The sequence below is a fragment of the Delphinapterus leucas genome, chromosome 5, assembly GCF_059928025.1.
Source record: "Delphinapterus leucas isolate spDelLeu-1000000601 "Yukka" chromosome 5, BTC_Dleu_Yukka2, whole genome shotgun sequence".
Classification (NCBI taxonomy): Eukaryota; Metazoa; Chordata; class Mammalia; order Artiodactyla; family Monodontidae; genus Delphinapterus; species Delphinapterus leucas.
The window spans coordinates 116,686,774-116,700,731 of record NC_143133.1 but is presented as its reverse complement, the minus strand read 5'-3'; the positions used below and the strand labels follow the sequence as shown (position 1 = coordinate 116,700,731).

Below are 13,958 nucleotides of genomic sequence, written 5' to 3'. Positions count from 1 at the left end.
TGGGAGAGGAGTGTGTCTGCAGTATATGGACATATTTTGTGGGGAGTAAAAAGGAACAACCACACCCTCACTCCAAGGGGGCCTCTATGTCCACCCCCTTTGGCTGTCCTGTTTCTTGGAAAGCACACTTGATTTGGGCCCGAAGACTTTGGTGTGAGTCCTGGTGCCACACATTATTACTGCCTCCTTCTGGAAAGCTCACCTCTGTGTCTCTGAATCTCACTTTCCTCACCTGCCAAATCATGATAACACCAGTAATCCTTATCCTCCAGGAGTCATTGTGGTGACAAGATAGGGTCACATAAATAAAGCACCACACGCAGTGCCTGGCACAACTGAAGACTCGTATCAGTTGTGACATGTGTAAGCAAGCACGTGGGCATATGAGAGCACGCACGTGCACAGAAGTCTCAGACCGTGCTCCAGCACATAGGACATCCCTGGATCAGGGATTTGGGAATTCCTTATTAAAATCACAACTCTTTGTCTCTAAATTAAAATACTTCATTAAAAAATAATACTCCTTACAATGGAATATTACTCGGCCATAAAAAAGAATGAAATAACGCCATTTGCAGCAACATGGATGGACCTAGAGATGATCATACTCAGTGAAGTAAGTCACACAGAAGAAGACAAATATTTTATGATATCACTTATATGTGGAATCTTAAAAAAAATGATACAAATGAATTTATTTACAAAACAGAAACAGACTCGCAGACATAGAAAACAAACTTATGGTTACCAAAGGGGAAAGGCGGGGAGAGGGGGAGGGATAAAGTAGGAGTATGGGATTAACAGATACACACTACTATATATAAAATAGATAAACAACAAGGACCTACTGTATAGCACAGGGAACTATATTCAATATCTTGTAATAACCTATAATGGAAAAGCATCTGAAAATGAATATATGTATATCCAAATCACTTTGCTGTATACCTGAAACTAACACAGTATTGTAAATCAGTGATACTTCAATAAAAAAAATACTCCTGAAATGGAGCTCTAGGTAACCTTCTGGTTCACTGGAAAAAATCACACAAGAAGCCTAAGATTTCTCTTAGCGTCCTCTTGTACTTTGATTTTCTTGCTCATTATCGTTATCCTCAGGGAGTAGAAAATGGACAGACTGAAAAGACAGAACTCAATCTCAGGCGCTGATTCTTCAAAGCAGCCCTAAGGCACAATGGTTAAGAGCACTTCTCCACTTTGACAAGAGCCCTGTGCTTCTTTTCTTTCTTTTTTTTTTGCGGTACGCGGGCCTCTCACTGTTGTGGGCTCTCCCGTTGCGGAGCACAGGCTCCGGACGCGCAGGCTCAGCGGCCATGGCTCACGGCCCCAGCCGCTCCGCCGCACGTGGAATCTTCCCGGAGCGGGGGCACGAACCTGCGTCCCCTGCATCGGCAAGCGGACTCTCAACCACTGCGCCACCAGGGAAGCCCGAGCTCTGCGTTTCTTGTCGCTGATCTGGGACCAGCGGTAATACCAGAAGCCCCATGAAGTTACTGGGAGGATTGAATGACAATGTGCACAGAAGGCTTTAGCACAGCACCGACCTAGAGGAAGTGCTCAGGAAACACTGGCTGCACGATTAGCACTCAGACCAAACCTCTGGGCCACACTCTTCGGTCCCTTGTCGACAAGTAGCCTATATTTACAGCGAGAAAAGTAGTTCCTGCCTATCTGTCCATTTGGCACGCTGTACCAGACTACACTTAAAACAGCTTATAGAAGTGCTGTTCTGTTTAAGTTACAGTGTGCATAACAGTACCAATGATTTTAGAAACAAATGAATGCCATGGATTGGCATCTGAATGTTATATTTGATTATTATTCAGCTAGTCTCCCCATGACCCCAAATAACTAATCGTTCACACTGGGCTTAGAAAAAAAAAACCTCTGAGGAGGGACTTGATTTTGCACAAATGGTTCCTTCTCTTGTCTCCTGTGCTCTCTTCTTTTTGATGAGAAAAATCATGTTCTTGCCATGAAATCACAGGACTCATCTGCTTTAAGGGGCAGCCTAAGTAGCATTTGTTATCCTTAGTTACCACTGCTTTAAAGGGTTGTTGTTCAGCTGTGTGCAGCCTGCAACGATGCTTTGGCCTAATTCACACTGGCCGTGAAAGCCTTGGAGTTAATAACAGTGTCAGTTTCATTCCACATGACACATGTCCTTTGCCATTTCTACCCGCCCTTTAAACAGAAGTTGTAGCTTCAGTACTTGGTACTGGCTGCCAAGGAGAGCAAGTCAGTGCCAGAACAATTTTAAAGCCATCTCAGGGATGCAAGAAGGGACATTCAAATCCTGGCAATTTTCCTACAGATTAAATGCACATGATCAGATCCTGCTTATGTTAACAAGCTAGAGGACTAAGTGACAGCAAACTACAGCTGAGCAGAAAAGGTTGCACACAGCTGCGTAACTCCTAGACTCCTAGCCTGTCCCCAGGCTGAGTTAAGGACAACAACAACATGGAATCTCAGCTGTATCCTTTAAGGCATAGTCGGAGATGCTTGCCTTTTGGAAGAGAGCGTTCAGGGGGCACATGAAAACTACTAAGATATTTGTAGGACTACTGTGTGGAAGAGAGACTGACACTGTACACAAGAAAAAAAGGGAGGTAATTAGGGCCAAGGGCTGGATATTACAGGGAAACCCATAAGGGCTCAACAGAAGGAACTTTCTAATCATCAGAGCCCAACAGCTAATTCCATGATATGTATTTGTTTGTCCAGACAGCCGCCTTTGTGGATAATGGTAAGGTTCTCATCAATGGAGGTTTCCAAGAGGTTCAATGCACCGTTGGAAGGGGAAGTAGGACTATTTGATTTTTTAAAATAATGATTTTGTTGAGATGTAATTCATGTCTCATAAAATTCATCCATTTAAAGTGTACAATTCAGTGGTTTTCAGTTGTGCAACCATCGCCACTAATTTTGGAAGCTTTCATCAGCCTCAAAAGGAACCTCCACGCTCATTAGCCATCAACTTCTACTCCGCCCACCCCCGCCCCCAGCTCTAGGCAACCACTGATCTGCATTCTGTCTCTGCGGCTATAGTGGACTGTTCATATACATGGAAATCATACACTACATGCTCTTGTGACTGGCTCCTTTTTTTAATATTTATTTATTTATTCTGGCTACACTGGGTCTTCATTGCAAGCATGCGGGATCTTCGTGGCGGCATGTGGGATCTTCGTGGCGGCATGTGGGATCTTCGTGGCGGCATGTGGGATCTTTAGTTGTGGCACGTGGGATCTTTAGTTGCGGCATGCGGGATCTTTAGTTGTGGCATGCAGGCTCTTAGTTGCGGCATGCATGCGGGATCCAGTTCCCCCACCAGGGATCGAACCCAGGCCCCCTGCATTGGGAGCGTGGAGTCTTAACCACTGGACCACCAGGGAAGTCCCCATGACTGGCTTCTTGCACTTAGCATGTCTTCAAGGCTCATCCATGTTGTAGCATGTGTTCAGTATTTCATTCCTCTTGATTGTTAAATGATAGGGACTCTGATTTTACACGTTTTTTTCCAATACTGAGAGCTCACGCCCTAGGCTTAGGATCTTTTGGTTCTCCTTCCTTGCACATAATAAAAGGATTCCCTAATCTCCACTGTGCAGAGTCATTTCAATTTGTACTGTTACTTCAAAGGACACTACCCCTAATTTTCCAGAATGAGACAACTAAAGGACAAAAAAGCCACAATAAAACAGCAACCACTAAGTACAGCATTTCCACAGCATTTCTACTCTTTGAAGCACTTTTCCATTTCTGAGTTTCAAGTTATAACCATGAGGCCCCTGGCCAGAGGACCCTCGAATAGTCTGAGGAAGCCACTTTCCTCGAGGCAGGATGACACCTTTGAGGTGCCCTCCTCATTCTCGGGGCCCCAGCCACTGGCCGCTTGGTATCCTACTCACATGTCATAGATGCAGTTCGGAGTGAAGGAGTGATTTGCCTTGTGTCCTAAGGAGGCACAGTACTTGGATACACGGTTGTAGGGCTCAGGCACATCAATGACCGTTTCTTCATCGAGGGAGAGGGTGTTCCCATTAAGAGTCCAGTCCCTGCTATCAACCTGCAGAAAACAAGAAAGCGAACATTAGAAAGGCCCTTCCTCCCAGGAGCTCAAAGGACACCGGAGATATTAACTCATTTATCCTTAAACTTCACGGTTTGAGTGCCATATACATGGAAAGAGCCTAAGGCATCCCTTGCACCTCGATGGTGCAAACCCTGCACACTGATGGTGCAAAAGGCGTATGTGGGCAGCGCCGGGCAGCTCAGCTTAGCATTTATTGATTTTCCCTTATCTTATATGAAAAAAAGGAATTAAAGTCCCTTTACAAAGACACAAAAAAATAACCAGATGTCTTCTTTTTTAACATCTTTATTGGAGTATAATTGCTTTACAATGGCGTGTTAGTTTCTGCTTCATAACAAAGTGAATCAGCTATACATATACATATATCCCCATATCTCCTCCCTCTTGCATCTCCCTCCCACCCTCCCTATCCCACCCTCCCTATCCCACCGCTCTAGGTGGTCACAAAGCACCGAGCTGATCTCCCTGTGCTATGAGGCTGCTTCCACAAGCTATCTTTTTTACATTTGGTAGTGTATATATGTCCATACCACTCTCTCACTTCGTCCCAGCTTACCCTTCCCCCTCCCCGTGTCCTCAAGTCCATTCTCTACATCTGCATCTTTACTCCTGTCCTGCCCCTAGGTTGTTCAGAACTTTTTTTTTTTGGATTCCATATATATGTGTTAGCATATGGTATTTGTTTTTCTCTTTCTGACTTACTTCACTCTGTATGACAGACTCTAGGTCCATCCACCTTACTACAAATAACTCAATTTCGTTTCTTTTCATGGATGAGTAATATCCCATTGTATATATGTGCCACATCTTCTTTATCCGTTCATCTGTCAATGGACACTTAGGCTGCCTCCATGTCCTGGCTATTGTAAATAGAGCTGCAATGAATGTTGTGGTACGTGACTCTTTTTGAATTATGGTTTTCTCAGGGTATACAGTGGTATATAGTGGCCCAGTAGTGGGATTGCTGGGTCATATGGTAGTTCTATTTTTAGTTTTTTAAGGAACCTCCATACTGTTCTCCATAGTGGCTGTATCAATTTACATTCGCACCAAGAGTACAAGAGGGTTCCCTTTTCTCCACACCCTCTCCAGCATTTACTGTTTGTAGATTTTTTGATGATGGCCATTCTGACCAGTGTGAAGTGATACCTCATTGTACTTTTGATTTGCATTTCTCTAATGATTAGTGATGTTGCATCCTTTCATATGTTTGTTGGTGATCTGTATATCTTCTTTGGAGAAATGTCTATTTAGGTCTTCTGCCCATTTTTGGATTGGGTTGTTTGTTTTGTTTTCAATAAATTTATTTATTTATTCATTTATTTATTTTTGGCTGTGTTGAGTCTTCGTTGCTGTGCACGGGCTTTCTCTAGTTGCGGCGTGAGTGGGGGCTACTCCTCATTACGATGGGCGGGCTTTTCATTGCAGTGGCTTCTCTTGTTGCAGAGCACGGGCTCTAGGCCCGGAGGCTTCAGTAGCTGTGGCACATGGGCTTAGTTGCTCTGCGGCATGTGGGACCCTCCCGGACCAGGACTCAAATCCATGTCCCCTGCATTGGCAGGCAGATTCTTAACCACTTTGCCACCAGGTAAGTCCCGGGTTGTTTGTTTTTTTTGATATTGAGTTGCATGAGCTGCTTGTAAACTTTGGAGATTAATCCTTTGTCAGTTGCTTCATTTGCAAATATTTTCTCCCATTCTGAGGGTTGTCTTTTCATCTTGTTTATGGTTTCCTTTGCTGTGCAAAAGCTTTTAAGTTTCATTAGGTCCCATTTGTTTATTTTTGTTTTTATTTCCATTTCTCTAGGAGGTGGGTCAAAAAGGATCTTGCTGTGATTGATGTCATAAGGTGTTCTGCCTATGTTTTCCTCTAAGAGTTTCACAGTGTCGGGCCTTACATTTATAACCAGATGTCTTGAATTAAAAGCAGGTGAGTGTTATGTCAACGAGTCAAAGATGGCGTCTGTGTATGGGCCCCTAGGTTGTTTATTTCTTCACTGCTGGCTGAGACCTGTTACCTTAAAAGCCCATCACCACGAACCTTAAATTTTTACATACCCCACTGTTATTTTAAATAGCCCAAACAGAGCAGAGTTTTAGCCATTCAGAGTTTGCTTCATCCACAAAACCTCACCCCACATCCGCTAGGAGCAGATAGGTAAACCCAGGACCATAAAGACGCCAGACTGTAGCTGTCCTTTGGAGTTCTTTGGCCCAGAGACCCCTCCCAGGCTACACATCACCTGGACATGTCAACCCCCTCTCCCGTCCCTCTCTTTCCCAGGAGTTCCCTTGCCTTGCTCCCCTCTGGACCTTGGCCCCTGTGCCATAAGCCTCTGAATGGCCTCATGCTGGGAGGACACCCCCTCTCATGCAGCCCCGCCCAATCACCACCCAATATCTATAAAGCTTGTTGTGTGCTGCTGCCTCTTGTGGTCTTTTTCTTTAATCAGCCCTCAAATCCCTTGAACCTCTACAGAGAGAAGGATGAAGCCAAAGAAAAATGAAAGTAAGAACATCAAACAGAACCAGAAACCTAAGGAATGCAAAACTGAGTGCCAGAAAAGTCCTACACCTTTGCTGCAGGTGGGCAATCGGTGTGACCAGCAGAGTCACGGACAAGCAGTGTGCTTTCTCCCCACAGCAGGACTCACCATCCGCTGTGCAAGCAGCAGGCATCCCTTCTCCCAACCAGTCCTGACCAACAGGCCCCAGCATCTGTGCATGCCAGCAAGGACAGCGTCTTGGAACCAAAAGGATCACACTTTCATTCAAAAACTTTTGACACTCAGAGGTATACCATCTCTCCTGTCTGTAAGCTACAATTACGCTTTTATTTGTATCTGATATTCATTCAACAGATACTGACTGAGCACCTACCATATGCTAGGCACTGTTCTAGGTGCAGGGGATACAGCAGTGATGAAAGTGAAAAAATCTTCACGGATCTTAATATTCCAGACCTGTTATGTGATTTGATATATGACACTCAGTACCGTCTTATGTTGCCACTAGTTGTGTATTTTTCTCATCTAAACTTCATGAAGGCAAGGAGGCACCCTCATTCATTTATATAGTGAGTTTCAGCACAGAGCCAGATTCTGCTGTTAGAAACCTTGCTTGAATTCTGCCAGTTACTATATTTGTGACCTTAGGCAAATTGTTTAACCCCTCTTGGCTTCAGTTTCCTTAGATGTAAAACGTTTGAATAAATTATGTATCAGTATCCCGAGCCACCGTCCACAGGCTGAATTTCTTGGACTTTCTGGATTGACCATCACAAGGGGACACTGCGAGGCAGATCACAGCTCGGTTTCTGCACTGACATCTTTGTCTGGGCGGCTGCTTTGAATGTACAGTGACTTGATTATTTCTCGGCCTTTTGCTTTTTATCATTCCATAGGAACAAACGAAAAATGAAGACGTGAAGGTGGGATGTGAGTGATCGGCTTAAGTCCCACCCAACTTCACACAAGTGAGACCAGGATGGACAGAGCCCTAGCTGTGTTCAAAGCATCAAGCTTTCACCCTTAAGCAGACACTTAAGGAAGCTAGTTGTGAAGTAAAGAGACAAAAACAAAAAAACATATATGAAATCTGAGAAGTGTATCAAAGATTGTGTCTTTAAGGCAAGAGGTGATTCAACTCTTCAACTTTTAATTTTAATTTTTTTTGGAAATAGAACCCTTCCAGGTAAGATGGAGGCTATTGTATGGCTTTTGCACAGACAGAAGTAGGGGCCCTTCCTGTAAAAGCACCCCACCCAAGGTCATAAATTAATTATTGACAGAGTCCAGTTGGATCTCAATTTTTCAGATACTGGGTGTAGTCCAATACAAAGCAATTACTGTCTCCCTGATGGCACCAGCCCACTCTCTATAAAATAGCTGTGGAATGTAAAAAAAAAAAAAAAAATCATACTAAGGCTCAAAATAAAGAGGAAAACTGGGACATCCCTGGCGGTCCAGTGGTTAAGACTCTGCATTTCCACTGCAGGGGGTGCGGATTCAATCCCTGGTCGGGGAACTAAGATCCCACATGCCGTGCAGTGTGGCCAAATAAATAAATAAAAATAAATTAAAAAAAAAAGATGAATAGACTTGATTTCACAACAATTAAAAAAAAATAAGAGGAAAATATCTGCTATAGACTGAATGTTGACGTCCCCCCTCCAAACATATGTTGAAATCTCATCCCCAATGTCAGGGTATCCGGAGGTGGCGTCTTTGGGAGGTGTTTAGGTCACGACAGCAGGCAGAGCCCTCATGAATGGGATTAGTGTCTTATGAAAGAGGCCCCAGAGAGCTCCCTCATCCCTCCTGCCGTATGAAGTTACAGCAAAAAGAGGGACATCTATGAACCAGGAAGCAGGCTCTCACCAGACACTGAATCTGTTGGCACCTTGATCTTGGACTTCCCAGCCTCCAGAACTGTGAGGAATCAATTTCTGTTGTTCATAAGCTACATAATCTATGGTGTCTTTGCTAAAGCAGTCTGAGGCTGGCTATAAGACAATATCCAAGCATTTTACAAAATCCCTAGCTTTTTGCTCCTTTATATTCCTAGTGAATATTAAAGTAAAAGGACTAATGAGAAAATTAATAAGGGTGCTTGAAACAAAACCCTTTAACCAATCACGTTGATTTTCCACTTCTACCCCGCTCACCTCTTGGTGTGTAATTCGGACTCCATTATAAAAAGACATAACAGTATTGGGTCCCACTGCTACCTTTGAAAACAGTCCTTCTCCAGCACTGGAAATGAGAGATTCCGCAACATAAACCCTAAACAGAAAAAAGGGGCAAATAATGATTTTTTTTTAGTTTGATAAGTCATCCCTTACCCTCAACCATCAAAATATTCTTATAGCTATGGGATACAAAATGTCAGTTCATAATAATCCAATGAGGAAGTAAGAAACAGTGAAACCACATATTTTGGCATTAGAAACTGGAGAACTGTTACTTATTTCTCTCACTGCTCTCTAATAAAGGGATTATTAGTATATATTCACAAGGTAACTCAGTGCTTGATAGAAGGTTTTAAAAAATTTGTCTGTTTTAATTAATGACAATTTCCACTGTCTTCCTAGACAAGGCAAATATTTCCCAAAGCTAATTAAAGCTATACCTAAGTTTCTCAGTGCCAAATAGGAGGGAAAGACTGTTTTAATGGAGCCCCAAGATGAATCTTTTACATGAAAGAGTGATAAATAGTTAATAAAATATATCCAATAAGCACTTCCCAACAAAGGAGTTTATAGCAGATCAGCTCAAGGACCAAATCTGGCTGTGTCCATTTTTGTAAATAAAGTTTTATTGGGACACAGCCACACCTATCTGTTCAATATTATCTATGACTGCTTTAGCATTACAAAGGTAGACTTAAGTAGTTGCAGTAGAGACCCACAAAGCCTAAAATACCGACCACATGGCCCTTTATAGGACAAGTTTGCCAACCACTGGTTTATAAGAAAACAGCACTCATGATTACGGAACTGGATTTAGTAAGTAAGTACATGCCCCATCCACAGGATTTCAGTTCTTCTGGCCCCTGTGATGTAATGACTCTGGTGGAACTGGTCATCTGGGATTTTTGTTATGTAGATCTTCTGCTTATTTGATGGGCTGGAAGCCTGAATTATTGCTTTTACCTCTTGACTCTCTCCCTGGGACAGAATTATACGTCCTGCTGCTTGGCCGCATGACTGCCCTTCAGCTTGGGCTGAGGATACATCCCTGCCTGACTGACTTTGGTCTTGGCCACGTGATCTGCTTCGCAACTAGGCAGAAGTGACTGCAAAGCTAGGTCTTGGATATTAAGAAGCATGGCAAGTTTCTGCCAGCTTCCTTGAGTTTCCAGTCATCTCCACAAGAAGAAGATGCTCCGGGGGGCTGCTGCTCCCTTAGCCTGAGTCTTGGAATGAAGGCATGTGAGACAGACTGGAACCCAACTTGAAACCTGGAGTGTAGCCTAGTCCAGCTGAGCCGAGTTGAGCCCAGTCAGAAGTGGCTGAACGTCAGCCAATCTACAGAAGCATGAGCGTAAAAGAAAATGTTTGCTTTCATAAATCACTGATAGTCTGAGGGTATTCTTACGTGGCATCATCACAATGACAGTAACAAAAAATGATTGATGCATACGGTTATGGTACTGTTGTGTTTTGGGGGCTAACAAGAGACCAAACCTTTCTCCCTGCAAACAGGCCAGAGCCTCGTGTCAAGAAAGAGGCCATTCATCCATTGTGACATTGTGGTGTCAGTCCTGTCAGTTAAACCAGGGGAGAGGCCTTTTCTCCGATGGGGACGGGACAGAAACTGAATAGAAGCCACGCTTACAGAGTGAGGCCAAGAGAAAGCCAACTGCAGATGGCACTCTTACCCACAAACAGGCCAGTCGCTGGGGAATAAGAGCCCCAGGCAGGAGACCAGAGAAAACCATACCAGGAGCTTAGAGTTTAGCTAGGGTATGAAATGGAACAGGGCTTGACACTCTGGGAGGGATCTTATAGAATCAGAAACTTGTAATTTATAAGCTGGAATTTTTTATGCTTCTTGTATTTCCTTTGTTTCACTCCTGTCTTCCCTTAGTGAATAAAGAAATTATCTCACATTCCAGACCCCCTCAGCTGGGCTAAGTAGAAAAGGAGGCATTTGGTCCCTGCCTCGGCTAGAGCTTTCAAGAGTGTGAAATGCTCCCTAGGGGCCAGCAGGGGCTAAGGCACAAACTGTGGCACCAGAGCCCCAAGAAAGGGGACACTTGAGCAGGGCATAGCTGGCTGCCTGGCCCAACTGCTGTCTTTGTGGAAGCTTCATTCTGGGACTGACACACAAGCTGTTCTGTGCTTTATGGGTGGAACAACTTCCCTACAGGGACCGATTCTATATGACAATAAAAACACTCTTCCTCGGAATCTATGAATATTTTTTTCTGCTCAAGAACTCGGCCTTAGCAGAGGGCCAATCATTCCTACCACAAGGGTTATTTAATCTCACATAAATGGTGCCGTTTAAACCACAAGGAAAAAATTACCTCTCTGATTCATATGGATCTGGAAGAAGGGCATTGGTAGAAATGCAAGATGAAGTTGACTTATCAAAGTGGTACACCGAACCTAAAAAGCAAACAGAAATCTCAGTACAAGGCCCAGAGTTAGGGAAGAGCGTTCTCTCTATCCACAGGACCAGAAAGAGTTAAATAATGAAAAGTGTTATTCAAGTTAGGCCAACTAGAATGAAATTCTTCAATATAAGAAATGCAAGATGAAGTTGACTTATCAAAGTGGTACACCGAACCTAAAAAGCAAACAGAAATCCCAGTACAAGGCCCAGAGTTAGGGAAGAGCGTTCTCTCTATCCACAGGACCAGAAAGAGTTAAATAATGAAAAGTGTTATTCAAGTTAGGCCAACTAGAATGAAATTCTTCAATATAAGTGGGTAGTTTTTTAAAATGATAATAGGTTTTTATGAGAAGAAAGTCTACTGGAGCGGGTTAGGGGAAAAAAAGTTTACTTAATGCTGAGTGTGCAAACATCATAAATTTCTTAGCTTCGTTCTCCATCATATTCACATGAATCTCTTGGTGATTAAAATAACATCCATTATATTTAAGAGGATTTACGATTGTGAATAGATAAACCCCAACTCCTCATTTTGTTACGTAGCAAAAGACACACATATGGGTTTTATTTCTTTTCCTGAATATCTAAGTGGAAACAATACATACAGATAATCAGGAAAAAGTTAATCTAAAGAAATACTTTTTTTATATTACTCCTGAAATGCTTTCACTTTATTCAAGAATATAATAATGAAGATGGATACCATGTTATACAGCATAATTTACTTTCTCTCTTTCATTCTACAAGTATCTGGAATTACCTGGGTGCTCTACATCTAAGCGTCATCCACACCATTTGGTACAACTGATGTTATACCTCTAAGATCATTTACGATTGGAGAATCATAAATATAACAAATATTGCCATAACATCAAATATTCTTATACGAGGGGATTAAAATCTGCTGTTTTGCTTGTTGAACTTTGTGATGTTGAACTGAGTTGCTAAAAGATATTTTTAGGTTATTACTGAATACAGCAATTGGATGCTTAGTAGATGGGAACGGTAACATGTGGTAATATTAGTTCTAATTAAAATATGTGATAGCGGGACTTCCTTGGTGGCGCAGTGGTTAAGAACCCGCCTGCCAATGCAGGGGACATGGGTTCGATCCCTGGTCCGGGAAGATCCCACATGATGTGGAGCAACGAAGCCCATGCACCACAACTGCTGAGACTGCGTGCTGCAACTAGTGAAGCCTGAGCACTGCAACGAAGAGTAGCCCCCGCTCGCTGCAACTAGAGAAAGCTCACGCACAGCAACAAAGACCCAAAGCAGACAAAAATTAAAAAATAAAATAAAATAAAATTTAAAAAAGTTCAATGCCAAGGGAATATTGTGTAAAAAAAAAATATGTGATAGAATGAAATAGTAGCTGACTGGCTAGATAACATGCTTCCTATAGGCAGGTTTACACCAGTCATTACAAATTGCTGTGCAAGATATAAATGGATAGTTTTTAGGTTTGTTCTGGAGTTTTGTTCTCAGGTCTTAATAAACAGCCATCAGAAGTATCTTTTAAAATCCCATTTTTGCTTTTGAATTTTCTTTATTCATATGGTTTAAAAGCTGCTTGTGTAATTACAATTTTTAATCAAGAAAAAGCTTTGTCATGAAAATTTGAGATCTCTCTGGTCAGATCAGATTGGATAATAGTTTCAAATTTTTCTTGTGGTTTTCTTCATACTAGACACAGTCTATAGAATCCAACCACCCACCCCTGGCAATTGTCTCCTTCACTAAAAATAAATTCAGCTTCAGCAGAATCAAGGAGAACAGACTGCTTTTGATAAAGCATTAACAAAGGCATCTTATTTCTATTAAAGTGGTTCGGAAGCCAATTAGTAATTTATTCCAGAAACGAAGGTACACAACCGTCCTAGAATTAATGTTCGTTCTCTGCAAAGAATTAGCTTCAGAGCATCCTCCCAGAGCACAAGGAAGACATACGGTGTTCCAAAGGCTAATAAGTAAAGAAACAAGTTTTGGAACTGGAGGGCTTACTCCAGCAAAGTCAATTACTTTAGGTACTAAGGCATCACAAATTATTCCATTAAGCAATTCCTAAGTGGTTACTAATGGCTACCAGGTCCTCTTTCTGTTTCCTTTTTTTATACAATCAAAACCCAAATTAATGGGCTTCCCTGGTGGCACAGTGGTTAAGAATCCGCCTGCCAATGCAGGGGACAAGGGTTCAAGCCCTGGTCCGGGAAGATACCACATGCCGCGGAGCCACTAAGCCCGTGCGCCCCAACTACTGAGCCTGCGCTCTAGGGCCCACGAGCCACAACTACTGAGCCTGCATGCCACAACTACTGAAGCCCACGCTCCTGGAGCCTGTTCTCCGCAACAGAGAAGCCACCGCAATGAGAAGCCCGCGCACCGCAACAAAGAGTGGACCCCGCTCACTGCAACTAGAGAAAGCCCATGCACAGCAACGAAGACCCAACACAGCCAAAAATAAAATAAATAAATAAAATAAAACCCAAATTAATGTCTCAAAGTAAAAGTCAGAAAACAATCCAGATCAGTCGGTGTCTAACCAGGAAACAGACCATTTGAGTATTTCAGAGAGAGAGAATTTAATACAGGGAATTGGTTACACAGAGGCTGGAAGAGCTGGGAAGCCAAACAGGGCAGTGAAGAGCCCAGAAACTGGCAAGAGCAGGAAGCCAAAACCCTGAGCCACAGGGACAGAGGCAGAGGCATTCCTGGAGC

The 13,958-nt window shown here is 42.9% G+C and overlaps 1 protein-coding gene across 1 annotated transcript in view; it reads right to left on the bottom strand.

The window, feature by feature from the left end:
* Positions 1 to 13,958, bottom strand: part of SETD7 (SET domain containing 7, histone lysine methyltransferase) — a 49,240-nt gene that overhangs the window by 6,869 nt on the left and 28,413 nt on the right. The window contains exons 5-7 of the mRNA XM_022582452.3: positions 11,152 to 11,233; positions 8,786 to 8,903; positions 3,936 to 4,093 (exon numbers count right to left, since the gene is read on the bottom strand). Coding sequence (XP_022438160.1) covers positions 3,936 to 4,093; positions 8,786 to 8,903; positions 11,152 to 11,233 — 358 coding nt within the window. The remainder of the gene's footprint in view (positions 1 to 3,935; positions 4,094 to 8,785; positions 8,904 to 11,151; positions 11,234 to 13,958) is intronic.